The sequence below is a fragment of the Colius striatus genome, chromosome 6 (genome assembly GCF_028858725.1).
Source record: "Colius striatus isolate bColStr4 chromosome 6, bColStr4.1.hap1, whole genome shotgun sequence".
In the NCBI taxonomy this organism is placed as follows: Eukaryota; Metazoa; Chordata; class Aves; order Coliiformes; family Coliidae; genus Colius; species Colius striatus.
The window spans coordinates 36,137,579-36,153,135 of record NC_084764.1 but is presented as its reverse complement, the minus strand read 5'-3'; the positions used below and the strand labels follow the sequence as shown (position 1 = coordinate 36,153,135).

Genomic DNA, 15,557 nt, shown 5'->3' with positions numbered 1-15,557 from the left:
ACCTCTCCACAGTAGTTCTCTCCCATAAATGACTTTCTAGAAACAAAGTACCCTCCTGAGCTGTCCAATCAGAGCTGAATGTCAATGAAAAGCAATTTCCAACCAGCACTGAGTACACATCATAAACTGTAAGGCTGTGAGAGTGTCACTGAACAGACATAAGCAGAAAGGGGCTTAGCCACACCTGCACAAATGTGGATGAACATTAGGAAGCTCAAATATGCATAATTAAGTCAACACAGTGCAAGCTGCCTACCAGCTATGGTTGCTGCAGGAAGCTTCTGTTAAAAAGCAACCCACAGGCATTTCAGTGCTTGGCAAGCTCAAAGCAACCCAGATCCACAGCTGAACTGGAGCTTTTACATCTGTCACATTCAACACTTATGCAGAGGAAGCAGTTGACAGAAGTATCAGCTTCCAGACCAATGCTGGAAAAAAACAGGATGCTTTGCCAACGGGCTTCAAAGCCATCTTCACCTTTTTCCCTTGACTTTTGCAACCACAGCAAGATCCTTTTAGATTTAGTTTAGGTGTGTAATAAAAGTTTTAGATGAAAAGTGCTACCTGTTCTGATTGCTGAATTTGCAGACTTTGAAGTTCTTTTCTCAAGGACGAGTTTTCTGTTCGCAGAGCCTTTGAAAGCAGACACACAGATAATGAAAGACTCATTTGTTGAGGAAAAAAGTGTTAAGCTTGATGGAAAAGTCATTTCTTTTACAGCAAGTGAAAGACTTTGAATGTCTGAAAGAGATCCTCTTTGCAGAGCCAACATTTTCAATGGACTAATTAGTCATTACTGACAACTTGGAGTGGACTTCAATCTATAGGAAGTTCTGGGAAACATCAAGGTGCTGTTTTGCCAAATGATGGAGGGGGCACAGATACCAACAAAAAGATTAATCTCACTTTATTTCTAAATTTTACAGAGTAAAATAAAGACAAATAAGGTAAAACATTCAACTGCAACAATAAACTTACGCTACCCAGAGGAGATGTGGAGTCTCCTTCAAGACCTGCCTGGACATGTTCCTATGTGACCTGATGTAGGTGAACCTGCTTCTGCAGGGGGTTTGGACTAGATGATCTCTAAAGGTCTCATCAAATCCCTACCCTTCTATGATTCTATGACATTCTTATTCCTAAACAGTAAAAAGTATAAGCAAGGTAATGCACCTAACCATTACTATGGGGGAATAGAGATAATGATTAAGAAAGATACACCACCAATTGCCCTATTGATACTTCCCCATCATCCAGACCCACAGTGGCTGCAGAGCCCCGGTTGCAGTGAGGGTCTGGAGAGCCTGTCCCAGCAGTTGGGAGCCCCTACACAGTGCATCTACTCATAGGGAAGGTCTTCAAAGTCGCTGCAAGAGGGTCCAGCTTTTATATTACTGAGCAAAAAATACATAACCTCACTGGCGGAAAATCTGGCATTATCCTCCATTGAGATACCACCTGAAACTTGGCCAAGGCTTCAGGAGGAACCAAGGGAATTCTCTTATCTTCTGGGTTTTTTGCTCCCTGTAACTTTCAGTCAAGACTGATGATCTGCTTTCCCAGCCTTAAACACCAGCCCCTGCACACACAGGAACAGACACATTAAAAGCATGAATCCATTCTCATAGACATCTTAGCTACAGTGAAGGGGCCTTAGTGTAGGGACTTTATTCTCATCATCAATTACATTTTGTCTAACCTACTTCCTTTGCTAATACTCACATATTTCATTAATGCAGCTATTGTCAATAAAGAAACTATTGTCTGTAAAGATGTAGCAAGTGCAATTATGCAGGGTCCAGCTGGAGGCCAACTATTATCTGATGCCTGTTTCCCAGGCACTGGCATATCAGGTGCTTGCTCCCATCTTTGCCTGTTTAATAACCTGACAGTTTGGTAGTGTGCAATCCCTCCCCAGTACAGGTATGACAGCAATGGACCTGGAATTTAGGGACAGAAGGGAATTAAGCATTATCTTGACTATGTCCAGGTAGATGGGACACAGTTTTCCAGCAAAACCCAGCTGAAAACAGACAGGGACTTTTCTATTGGCTTTCCACATTTATCTCTAGCTTCTTCATAAACAGAACAGGACAGAAATACCTTTAGCATCCTCCCACAAGTGTAGCTAATTTATAATCCATGTAATCCTTCACATTATTAACTAAGTAAAAAGATGCAGGAGTCCCACACTGCCAAGTTTTCACAAAACATCTTTTCCTAAAGACAGATTTGGTGCAGATTAGGCCATACATACAGCTCTGGATATGTATTCACTTTATTTCAGAAGACACCAGGGATTCATTCTTGCAAAATCTAGACTAAGCAGGGAGAAGCACTTACTGTACATCATCAATGCTCATGTTTAGTTTATTTTACCAAAAATATTTTAATCATGTCTCCACAAGATGTTTTCATTCTCTTTGAACAGGATATCAGACTGCTCATAGTGCAGTCAAACATTTACTTTGCAGTAACAGCATTTAATCTCTGCTTCCCCATAAGATGATAACATGAGAGATTTTACCTTCAGCTCCTCTTCTTTATTAGCCACCTGTATGAGTCCTGTCTCAAGTAGCTCTTCAACTGTCTTGATTTTATCATCTCTCTCTCTCACGCTGAAAAATCAAAAGTGATTATTAGGAAAAAGTTAACCTTTGAAGACAGTTTAGCTATAAACAGCCACTTTGCTGCCAATAAAACTGGATATTAATTTTAGTCTCCGATTCAAAAGAAAAAAGTTTCTCACCTTCTTTCCATCTGCTCTAACAAGTCTTTGTTTGCCTATAAAAAACACAAGAGGGTGATCATTAGTTGGATCAATAACAGTTTGGGATTTTAAGAAAAAGAAAGGACTGGAGAGCATCAACCTAACCAGAAGGTTGGCTACCACCTTAATCCAGAGGTGACAACGAAGTAGAGAGAGAGTGTTCTCATGGCATATGTGTCTAACATTGATGCTGGAAAGATGTCAGTCTTTCAGAGTAGGCACAGTACCAGCCTAAATGCCTTCATGATTTTAAACTGGTGGACTACGGGAGTTGTGGCAACAACATGCTGGGGCACACAGGATCCCAGTGATTCTAGGGAGTGTCAAGCATGCAAAGCATTGTCTGGCATCTAATCCACAGCAGCCACCTCAGTACCTGAAAAATCTGCTTCTTTTGAGCATTTGTCAAAGCCACAAGCTCCACCTGAGGCTCACTCAGCAGAACATTCATGTTTTCTCAACAACAAATTGTGAAAGACCACACAACAAACTTAAGTGAGCCACTACGAAAAATCAGCCCTCCTGTTTCAGACAGGGCATCAAACCAGACTCACTGGAACAAGGCTGCAAATCTGGTTCATTGCCAGAAGAGAGTTGCTGGCTAGCAGACACCAGTGCAGAAACGCAAAGAAGCTTCCTGTCCTGCAAATAGTTTTCCAGCATTTCAGAAAGTTTTCTTGCTCCAAAATGGCACAAAGTCAGAGGTGTTCACAATAGCTCTACCAAGGCCACACTCACAAAGGAGAGGAGGCTGAGCAACAGCACAGCTCTGAACCTGCAGCATCCTGTGTGAGTACCAGTCAGACTGGCCACAGCAGCTGTGCCACAAGCAAAAATACAGAAGAGACAAAAGACATCACAATGTAAATAGTTTTTTCCCCTCCAGGGGTCTGTTCTTTGGTTACTACTGGTTTGATATTTCATTCCGGGATGGGAGAACACAAGTAGGGTAAATACCTTACTTTGGTCTCTCCATAGCCCAGGAAGAGCCCTCTCCCCTGGAAGGGCTGGTTGGTTGTGGGTTTGGTTTTTTTTTTCCAAAAAATTGCCAATTGAGCTGGGAGAGGTTGCAGAAATAAGTTCTTGCTTGTGCTAAGGCAGGAAAAAAATCCACTATTTCTTTGGACACTTGACTAGATCTAGAAGACAGTCACAACTGCCTTCCTTGAACCCTCTATGGAAGGCAAAAATACCTAAAAAGTAACAGGCTTTGACAGCAACCAGTTCAGCCTAGGATGAGTTTAAAAAACAAATACTTAAGAAGTTCAGAACACCACAAGGCATTTGAATCAGTCCCAGAGAACACTGGCTCTACCTGCTCAGACAGGAGAGTCTGCAGCTTCTGAATTTCAGCTTGCAAAGTTGTGTTTTGATCCTTGAGAACCTGGAAGGAAGTTTAAACATTATATCAGTTCAGAACTGCAAAGCCTAAGTGCAACATTTTCTTAATAGCAATGAGATCATTCAATAGCACAGAAGTTGTTACAGTGAGTTCTCTGCAAGCTACAACACTACAAAGAGTCCTTTCCCCTTTCTCGCTTTTCTATATTAATACTTCTGTGTCTTTAGGTTCCCATGAGAAATTCAGCTGGTATCATCTTGACTCCCTGGCAGACAATCAGACAGTACCAAGCACAAGAGAGAAGAAAAACTGCATTCTCCTCCTAAAGCAGTACCAGCATCATGTCAAGATTTTATAGCTGCCTCTTACAAAACACTCATTTGGCAAAGCAAACAGTCTAGGATTACCTCTCTAGTTCTCTTGAGCTGCATTAACACTAAGGATGCACAGCAAGGAACTGGCAGTCCAGCTGCAGAGAGGTTTGCACAGCTCCCACACTTTGGTCCAACTAAAGGCTGGAAAGAGGTGACTCAGAAAGACAAACAGCTGTATCACGAACTTTGCCTCCCCTCCAGCACTTCTGCTTCATACAACAGACACAGCAGCCCCTAACAGACACATATATGAGAATCCAGACAGGCAGTCTACCCTGTCTTAAGGGCTGTGGTGCCTATTATACAAAGCAGGAATGCTGGAGAGGAGATAAAGACTTGCTTGGTGTTTTACAAAAGTAAAAAGCAGAATTGGTCTGTCTTGAGCCTGGTTTTTCCCTCTGTATGGGAAAAAAAGCAGCCCTTCCTCAGGTGGAAGCATTTAGTACAGAGCTGGTCTGGCTTACATTTGGCACGGAAAACAAACGATTCTATGATTCTATACAGGAGGAAGAAGAGACTAGAGAGGCACACACAACATTCATGCTGAGGGCATACTACGGATTTCTACAGTGTGACAATGATGATGATCTGTGTTCAGTTGTCTATTCACTTCCCAAGAATTGCCTGCAGGTAATTTTTACCATTACTTGGCACTGAATTGATTTCAGCACATAACCATCCACAATACTTCTAAGGCCTTTATCTTGAGTAACAGTTACTACAGAAACCATCACACTAAAGGAAGTTCAGGTTATTTCTCCTCATTCATTTTCACCACTTCACCTGTCATTTTAAAACACTTCATCCCACTGCAAGTCCTGAGAGTGTCACTAACTTGAGACTTGCCAACTTACTTTAGCCTGTCATCTTTTCTCACTTCCTTTGCCTGACTGTTTAGGCACCCATTACCCAGCACACACTCCTCTGAAGAGTTAGCTCATACCTTTATTACAAAAATCAGTGGAAGATAAACTTTGTTTCCCATTCTATTCATCGAGCATTCTCTGACAGCTTAAAGAAACTACAGAGCTTTTCAAGGGACTCTCATCAAAACCTCTTCAAAAGCGTCACTTTCACAGGTGAATCAAGTTTACTAACTGCTCACTACCACCTTCAAAGAGCTCCAGTAGACTCACGAGGCACAGTTTTCCCTACAAAAGCATGCTGCCTCTGCCACTACCCACCCGCTCTGCTCCCCACCAGCAAACCTACCAATGGGACAGCATGAGATTCAGAGTGAGCAACCTTTCACCAGAAACATCAGAGGAGTAGCAGTACCCAACATGGGCTTTAAAGGAGGAGTGAAAAAGATGGAGTCATCACCTTTCTCAAAGTAGGTCTATTTCAAATAGCTAGACAAAAAGCCTAAGGAGGAGTTAAGCTGCTCTCTACACACACCACCTAGATGCAAGCACCAGCTTTATCATGGAGACCCCAGAAGTCAGAGCTAAAGGCTTTGCCAATTTACTTGCAGCCTTGTGAGAAACAATTTGGAGGATGGCAGGAAAAAAAGAAGCATTTATACATCCACCTTGGCAGAAGAAAAAAAAAGGAGAAAAAAAAAGGGAAAAAGATCTGACAGCATGATAATCTAAGCAATGAAAGCTCACACCAAGGTTGTAAAAGTCGCATTAGAAGGTGGAATGCAGGAAAATTGCAATACCTTTTACTGAACAACTCCCTCTACCAGGTTTCCTCACTCTTTACAACTGCACATACCACATCTAACTTGTGTTACCCCATCTCTTCCTCTCCTACACGGCTTGTTGATACTGCTGTGACATCCAACATTGTTGTTGCCTTACAAACAGAATACTGTAATGTATTTTAACACCCAAAAATCAGTTCTATTTTACAAATCAACATTTAATTACATGAACTGTTCCACCACCTCCAGTCTGGAAAACTTACTGGCAGTAAGCACAAGAAGAGCTGTTCCGTTTCTTACCTTGAATTCTTCTTTTGTGTTTGAAATCTGAGCAAGTTCTTCTCGAAGCTGATCTTCAAGAGTTCTTATTTTGTCATCTTTGATGTGAATGCTGAGACACAGCAGAACAGTTAAATATGTTTCCTCATCCAAGTCTTACAAAAAACATCAGATCAAAAGAACATAAGACTGATAAACATTGTTTATCAAATCCCAGAGCTATTTACCTTTTCTGCATCCTTTCCAGCTCATGTGCAGCAGCAGTCTAGATATAAAGAGGATTAACACAGACTTAGGATACATCACATGATTCAATCAACCTTTCATTCCACAATATTAAAAAGCTAGAACAAGTCATTTGGCCTCTCAGCACATGACTCGCCAGCAAGAGTGGAAGGGGTAAGCTTGTTTTAATGCCCTTTTAAAATACCAACATATACCAAGCAAGCATGCATGGTATAAAATCTCAAAGAGATTCATTTGACAGTCAGGATTATCTCTAATTAAACACTTCCATCTCTGTAATAAACAGGCCATGTAGCAGTGAGGAAGAGCATTTTGTTTGGTTCTAGATATCTATGGTGAGGTGTGGGGGGGGTTGTGTGCTTTTGGGGATTTTTAGAGGGATGCTAATGACACTCATATGCAAATGACACAACTATATATTTAAGCACATTGTAATCACTCCTGCATGCTTGTATATCTAAATCAACCAAGCAAACTGCTTCAGTAACTTGGACATCCAATAAGAAATTTCACTGAATTTTGCCAGTGAAGACACAGGCCCTCAGCAGCTATAAGAACTCCAGAGAATCGTATATTAGCCCACCACAGTGTCCTCACACCTTTAATGTGCTTCAGCATAGCTCACTTAAAGCCAACCATATTTGCATTTACGACAGAATAGGTAGTGGGAAGAGAGTAAATTAAAATCTTTAATGTAACACTTATTTTACTTGTTCATTTGTCAGAGCCTGTAACTTCTGCACTTCGGATTTCAGAGATAGATTCATATTCTGTAAGACCTGAAGGAAGAAGAAAAAGACACATATTTGCACTTTGCATAGAGACAGTATTTCAGGTAAGTTCACTCTCTGGTGCAAAGCATTTCAGGTTACTTTTTGAAGGACTCTGGAGATAATAGCAAGAAAGCTCAAGATCTTTCCTTATCAATGGCTTCCCAGCATCAAGCATTGACCTTGCCTTGAAGATCAAAATCAGCAGACTTGTAACTGAAAGAGTTTTTTCTAGACCCAAAGGCAGTAGCCTTGTGGTCTTCATTTTGTACATGCAGCCAACAAGCCTCTCCCTGTATCAGATGGCATTTCCACATGCTTTTATTATACCTTGAGCTCTTCCTCCTTGCTGGTTAAGTTGGCATGTTCATTGCCTAACGAGTCCTCCATCTGCTTTATCTGTTTGTCCTTTTCTGCAATCCTGCACAAATGGAGATATGATGACACATCAGTACTCAAAGGACTTGCATCAAAGTGGTACATGAAGCATTAGGCTAAACACAAATTACAAGCTGGCCCTTAAGTTCAGCTCCTACTCTAAATCCTGTTGACAGTTTGCTTTGGGTCCAAAAGCTTTTTCATCCATTTTAAATACTGTTTGCTTGCCAAAAGTTTGAGACATTCTCTAGTTCTGAAACATCTAGCCCATTTCCCAAAGGGAGAAATCTCCTGGCACAGTCATATAGCTCAGATATTAACAATTCTCATGGTCACACACATTCCTGCACGCTGCTCTGATTCCTGCACATACGCAGTGGTAAATAAGAGAGGAGACATGGCTGTCTCTGTACCATATACAGCCCAATACAGACTCCAGACCTGAGGGAAGACACAGAAGGGAAACCTGTAGGAAGTAGTTTCCCAATTCCCAAGTTAATCTCACAGTGAGAACTTAAAAGCATGGACAGTAACATCTCCTTCAGCAGTCCCTCCCATACGCACTGCACGCGCGTGGAGGAAAGGCAGCGTGCATCAGAAGCCAGTAACACCTCCCAAATACCAGAGGAAATGAATGCTCACACTTTGTGTAGTTCTTCTGCCAGGACTGAAGCTGAGGTCTGCAGAAGGAAAGAAAAAAAAAAGCTGGAAATCAAGTAGGTTCAAAGAATCATCATCTACACTGAGTCAGAAATAGCACTGGCCAGATTTGTGTAGTTATTTTAAACTGGCAGGCAATGCTTCCAACTATTTCCTGGCTAAGGAACATTGAAGGAATACCAACACATACTAATGTCTTTTCCTTTTTGGCCTAAGAAAACATGAAAAGGAAAAATTAATCATCTTATTTGCCCTTTCTCAGATTCAAACAAGCCACAGGGAACACCAGCACCCATCTCCCACAGCTTAAGTGTTTTACAGGACATTCTGCTGACAGGCCACTCAAATTTAAAAAGAAGAAAACCTTGCACACTGCAACAGGACTCATGCTATGAACAGAAACAGCAGCACAAAATCAACAAGTGGCATTTCAGCCCCTGGAAAAAAGCCTATCCCTATGTGATGCTCCACAACACAGCAGAACACATCCATCACACTGGTTATCAAGGCATCAAGAGACTTCACAGCCAGTTTGGTAGCAGCTGTGGCAGAACTTCCATGTTCATTTGTGTTTCAGATACATGGTTCTCCTTATCCAGCCTTATCCTCCCCCAAAATCCTGGATCTCACAGTTTGTGCCCATGGGACTCTACAGCAATTCCTATACTACCTATAACTTCCCTAGATGCTTACTTTCCAAGCCCTGTAAAGGATGGGGATGAGTAAGTCACGAAGATGCTGTAAATGCCTCTTCCTTCACTGCTCTCCTCACCCAATGGGTTAAAAGGACTTCAGGCAAAGCCAGATAACTTTTAACTACATCAAGCGTGTTCTTGATTAAAAGAATCCAGCACCCAGCTGCACAAGAGCAGTCTCCACTTCTAATAGCTTTCTGAGAAGATTTCTGTGTCCCATCTCTATAGAGAAGCACCTCCAATGGCTCTGAAGTTTTACACAGTGTTTATCACAGAAATAATTTCTGGGAAAAAATACAATTTTAGAGATCAAAAGATTTGAGAAAGGTATTGCCCAGGTTTGGATTTTTTTTTTTTGGTAGGTTTAGGTTCTTTTTCCTTCTGCGCAGAAATCACCATAGGAATGAACAATCAGCTTTATATGGGAGGTACCACAATACACTGTTTCTCAACCTGATGCACAAGGGAAAAGCACAGTCACATGGTTCAGGGGAGGACTGCAAAAAGACCACTAACCACACGACAAAACTCCACACTTACAAAGCTACAGAAAACAAGCATTCAAAGAGATATTCTACCTTTGGGTTACAAGTGAAAGACATTACAGGAGGAAGTAAGTGGATTTTTTTCCCCAAAAAGGACAGCAGAAGCTTTAAAACCAGTTTGAGAAACATAAGAAAAGAAGATGCTAACAAGTCTTTGCTTTCAGCATTATATATCTCATATCCAGCTACAAAAATCCCAAAATCTGACAATTCATGACTACAAAAGAAAGTCTCAGAACATGCTGTACCTGGGCTGCCATTTGTGAATGAAACTTCTGAAGCTGAGCATTCAAAGCATCATTCTGCTCTATCAGCTCCTTGTAAGAGAGCACAGAAAGAAAAGCAGGCTGAGATCTGCAGCTAGTCAACTTGTGCTAGGATTAGCTCTTAGCATGATTATGTTAGTAAGAACAGTTTAGCATTTACATGTCAGACACTTTTCATCCCAGTAAGATCAACCAGAAAGTGTAAGAACCTGTTTTACATCAAGAGAAAAATATTCCCTGCACCACTATATGCCATTTGGTTTCCCCAAAGGCCTCAAAAGAGCTATGTCCACACTGTCTCTCACAACTTGATGCCAGGGGAAGAGCGAGCACTCCAGAGGAGCTCACACAAACAATGGTACATGGCAGCTCTTCCAGTGTGTTCCCCAGAGCACAGTGTCATTTCACAGCTTGGGAAGTTGCCTGGGTCAGCACATTTTCCTGATTTGTCTGGAATGCATCTCAGGTCCAAGATGGCCCCAGACCTCCTCACGGCATCACACACAGGCTCTCACTTCCTCAGTTGCCGGATGACAGGCTGGCACAGAGTTTTCTCACTCTATTCAGCATGAAAGCTCCACTGAAGCAGACTGTCAAGGATATTACCATATAGGCACAAAGTGAGAGGAAGAATCCAAACCCTTAAGGAACTTAAGCAATACTACCTGCACCTGCATCTGCATGGAGTCCTCCGCAGTAGCTCTCTTTTGCTCAGCCTCCATTAACTGCAACATCCTCTGCTCCAGCTGCTGTTTTGACACCATTGTATCAGTAAGTTTACTGTGCAAGCTCTGGATTTCATTGTCTTTGGCCACAAGCTTATTCTGCACATCTGTAGCAGAAATGTCAGGATTTTAATTCAGAGGTAAATATTTAACTTTGGGATAAATACATTTTCACTGTAACCAAGGAGGCTGATGAGAAGGCTCATTCCAGCAAGTAAAGCTTCAGCTCTCAACAGCATTCAAACCAACTGGTATCACACACAGTATTTCCCCAGGGTGCTGAAGCAGTACTGACTTTATCCAAGCTTTATTTAAGCCATTTCCTCGATAATGCTCTTTTTTTTTAACAAATGGCACCAGTCAAACCACTGCAGTGTTATTTGGGAACTTTGTGTAACATGGGAATTTTGCCATACGTGCCTTGTTGTGCCGCTTCATGTTCTGCTGTTCTCTTCCTGACATAAGCCTGGATTTCTTCCCATCTTCTCTCTGCTTCCTGCTGTTGGACCTTCACATTGAAGAGAGAGTTGATGAAATCTAACCTTTAATTTACTAGTGAAACATTCCAACAGTATTTCTTCTGTGCTATTCCCAAAACATATGGCAATGAAGTAAAATTGTTTCTTGTTTCCATTAGGACACTTTAGAGACAGAGTGTCCTGTAAACCTCCTCCTAGTTTAGTCTATTAATTTGAAAGGCAAATTATGAACAGGATTTCATTACAGGCTCTTAACAGGATGGTTTCTGTAATATGAAAGTGTTGCATCTTTGCCCTGCAAGGGTAAAATTAACACTAGAAGCCAGACTAGCCATGTACCACATAAATCTACATCCAGTAATTAAAATGTCTCAACTCTAGATACAAACTCTCCACTTGCAAAGGCTAGAGGCAGGGAGAACTTCTGGTAATTAAGACTTAATTGCCAATTTTTAAAAAGTGAGTAAGCTCTGGATTGGCACTCTCACCCAAAACCACTAGGTTTGGATCCATTTTTTTGTTTCCTCAGAAGATCCTTTTCTTCCAAAGACAAGACATGCACCCGGCAGCCAGTCTTTACACTTTAACTCTTAAAAAGTGTATTTATTTAAACAGTTCAACATGTGTTTAAGCAAAATATGTAGTTTCAAATAAAAATCACAAAAGACAATGTCATCTGGATGAATGACTCCAAAATACCAAATCTTGCTGGCACTAGATGCACACAGAAAGTCAAGTTCAACATCATCAGGTAAGTTTTTTAAAGATATTTACCTGAAAGGGTAGTTTTCACTTCATAGGAAGGTTTGTAATCACTCAAAATCCAGAGTACTGAATGAAAGCACTAAATAAACCCATAGGCTGGCTCAGCCTATCTGAAAACAGACACTTGAATGTATATATTGTCCAGGCAAACAACTAAAGCAATTCTCACACACCTCACATCCCACCTGATTCAGAACTTGGCTAAGATAAAGCCTTGAGTACAACTCAATAGACAGAGAAAAACCCAAGTCACCTTTAGCTGAGCAACTGCCTGTTCTGCGTTCTTCTTCTGGAGCTCTTCTTGCTGCAGCTTACTGGTCTTCTCCCCCAGCTCATTCATCAGCCTGGCATAATCCTGGCGCAGCTTGTTCAGTTCAGCTGACTGCCTAAAAACAAACATTTTCACAGCTTTCTTTACAAGAAGCATAGGTTATAAAAACAGCTACTCAAATATCAACACCAAGTCCCGTATTTGCAGCCAGAGGGCTGTACTGGGTGGGTTGGGTGTTTTTCCACACTGCTTTATCCTAGGAAAGAGATGAGGATCAGGTACTCTTGGCCATCAGCATAGCAGCTACAACCCACAGAGTCAGAAACAAAAGGTCAGCAATAAGCCACAAGCATCAGTTCTTTTCAAACGTCTGCAAGCTGATGTGCACAATTTGGACAAGCTTATATAAGCTAAAGAGGATCAGCATAAGCAATGGTCTCACATCAAAATCCACATTCCTTTCCTCTTTCCATAAAGGATTATTGATCTCAGACTTAGTCAAGACTACTCCTCCTGAACTACCAACTGCACGCATCTCTTCAGACTATACATTGCCTCTTGGCCTTGACTTGTCTATTAACTTATGAAGGTATCTGATGCACTCTCTCACTTAGGGAAAGAAGACGCATACGTATAGCCTAAGGGAAGAATTTTTAAAGGCTCTCCTTTGTGTCTAAGCAAATAAAAAGCATTTTATTTTTATCTTAAATTTGATTGAATTACGGATTTGTCATGATAACTGTCCAAGAGATAATGACGCTTCATTTCTGTGAACAGTACACCTAAAATCAGGTGTGCACTGGTACCCTTCTCCAAGCACTCACTGTATCGATCTGCCTTGGCAGGACAGGTGCAGGGAGCAGAAAATAAAATCCAAGAATGGTGAGGGTTGGAAGGGCCCTACAGAGCTCATCTAGTCCAACCCCTTCCTAAAGCAGGTTCCCCTCCATCAGGGGGCATAGGAACGTGTCCAGGTGGGTTTGGAACCTCCACACCCTTCGTGGGCAGTCTGGGCCAGGGCTCCCTCACCCCCACAGCAAAGGAGTTTCTCTTCATGTTCCAGTGGAACTTCCTGTGTTCCAGCTGTGTTCCTCAACCCTTGTCCTGTCACTGGCTACCACAGAATAAAGACTGGTCCCATCCTCTTAACAAATACCTTTATGTATTTATTAGCATTGATAAGGTCCCCCCCTCAATCTTCTCACTCAGCTGTGCAGAAGCTGTTAACAGAAGGACTCACACAGAAGCAGCAGCTCTGCAAGAGGCAGCATCTCAGCATAGACAGGAAAGGAAGATACTGAGCCCTTGCCAAGTCCTGACAGTGGTTTGACACTCTAGCCTCTAACAGTAACAAATATCTGAGCACATATGAAGCATCAGGTTTGAGTTCTGGCAGCAATTCACCTGTCTGACTACATGTCTTACCAGGGTGGTCAGCTTTTACCACAATACATACCATCCTCTCTGCCATCTCAGGGGCAGTTTAAGCTGCAATTCATAGAAGACAAAACCTTGAGACGCCCTTTTGTTTCTCCAAACATTTGCAACAGCAGCAGACCAATCCAACTGCCGCTGCAGCAGCAGCACCATTAGCTGCAGGCTGATGGTATTTTTTTTCCTACTGCAAGAGGATTTATAAGTTCAGAGCTGTTGTTCTCCCAAGAGGCCAGCATCAGCATCTGTCCTAAAGCTCCAGGGGAAAGGATACATATCATGCCAAAAACATCAATTGTGGCAGAGCATTTGGGCACTTTTCTCTTAAAGCCTCGACATCCTCTCTGTAAAAGCTCACACTTCACATTGATAAAAAATTATGTGTTTTGAAAGCCTTGACTCAATGCAAATACAAATAGCTGCCTCCCCAGTCCAAACTGAATTTGTGATTACACTAGAAAGATAGTTAAAGACAGCCAAGGAGATGGAAACAAGAGGAGCAGAAGCCAAAACAGCTCTTCAGGGAAGGCTTAAAAACACACACAGAGCTCCAGGTCACTGCTAACATACTTGCTCTCCATTTGATTGGTAGAAGTACTGACAGCATCTCTCAGGATACCATTTTCCTGCTTCAGGTGGCTTATTTCTGCCTCCATCTGCTCACGGAGCTGCTGGAACTGAGGGGGAAAGAAAGATCAATTCCCAAAAAGATTAAACTAAACAACAAGAGAAATCAACTTAAACTGCTGTGATATCTACTGTTGTAAGTAACTGAAATTAAGTGGATTTTTTGAGAGAGAAGCAGCTTGACATCCATCCTCATATACCCACTCTTTTTAATTAAACCATGCAACTCAGATCCTCTTGCTCAAATAAAAGCACTGGTTTCCTTTTATGTTAGTGTATCAACCTATTTATCAAGGCAACCTTTCCTGTATCAAAGTGTTACTTAGGATTCCAATTGCTCATCTGTGTAACTTCAGATACTTGCCAGTAACTGGAGATCAATATATTGCATTTCCAAGAAGGAAATAAATATACTGTGAATACACATTAGAAATTAACAAAGCCTCTAAACAAAGCAAAACAAGTACGAAGCAACTAGCAATACACACATTATACCACATAAACTGCAACAGGCTAGTCCTCACCTAATATTCTGAAGTCAAGAGTACAAAATAGATCCTTTATTTAGGTGGTAATATGCTTTAATTGTAGTTTCAGTATGGTTCCAAAATGAGGCAGAAAGAAGCCCTGATAATCTAAGGCTGCTTCAGAACAGCACACACAAAAATCAAGACAGAATTCAAAGGAAAAGAATGGAACCTGCATACGCTGATGACAGCAGAGCTGGTCCTACAACTCAACAGTCTGCTTTGAAAATCCTCAAGCAATTCAACTGTAATACTTTCTTCCTCTACCAGTGCTAGCTTGTAGATATGGTTGACAAAATTTCCAAGTTCCACTTCCATCAAATGGCTGATTCAACAAGGATTTTGTGCATAAAATCCAAAACAGTGTTCATGTAACAACTGCAGCAAGAGACAGGAGTCTCTTGTAAGGCAGCTACTTCCAGCTTGGCACCACCACACATAACAAGCTGGTCCTTCAATGACTGTTTGAGGGTTCCTCCCTCCCACTCCTCCCTTTTTTTTTTTAAATACAACAGATACATGACTCCAACAAAAGCAGGGGCAGAATCCCATGTAACTGGAAACTTTGGCAATCAAGTTTTGGCTTCTCTGCAATGCTACTGCACATCAGTGCGGGGAGGAGAACCAAAGCACTTCTCCACAGAATCCCAGAATGGTGGGGCTCGGAGGGGACCTCTAGAGCTCATCCAGCCCAACCTCCTGCTAAAGCAGGTTCCCCTCCATCAGGGGGCACAGGAACGTGGTCCAGGTGGGTTT

At 41.8% G+C, this 15,557-nt stretch overlaps 1 protein-coding gene across 11 annotated transcripts in view; it reads right to left on the bottom strand.

Annotated features, from left to right (window-relative positions):
- The window catches only part of KTN1 (kinectin 1), an 87,681-nt gene that overhangs the window by 28,075 nt on the left and 44,049 nt on the right, over positions 1–15,557 (bottom strand). For 9 of the 11 annotated variants that reach the window (XM_061998863.1, XM_061998861.1, XM_061998867.1 and 6 more), the window contains exons 8-21: positions 14,218–14,324; positions 12,196–12,328; positions 11,119–11,206; positions 10,639–10,805; positions 9,956–10,024; positions 8,450–8,487; positions 7,760–7,850; positions 7,370–7,438; positions 6,641–6,678; positions 6,435–6,525; positions 4,086–4,154; positions 2,750–2,784; positions 2,528–2,618; positions 565–633 (exon numbers count right to left, since the gene is read on the bottom strand). In XM_061998863.1, coding sequence (XP_061854847.1) covers positions 565–633; positions 2,528–2,618; positions 2,750–2,784; positions 4,086–4,154; positions 6,435–6,525; positions 6,641–6,678; positions 7,370–7,438; positions 7,760–7,850; positions 8,450–8,487; positions 9,956–10,024; positions 10,639–10,805; positions 11,119–11,206; positions 12,196–12,328; positions 14,218–14,324 — 1,155 coding nt within the window. The remainder of the gene's footprint in view (positions 1–564; positions 634–2,527; positions 2,619–2,749; positions 2,785–4,085; positions 4,155–6,434; positions 6,526–6,640; positions 6,679–7,369; positions 7,439–7,759; positions 7,851–8,449; positions 8,488–9,955; positions 10,025–10,638; positions 10,806–11,118; positions 11,207–12,195; positions 12,329–14,217; positions 14,325–15,557) is intronic. The other 2 variants (XM_061998865.1, XM_061998871.1) reach the window with 1 other exon arrangement.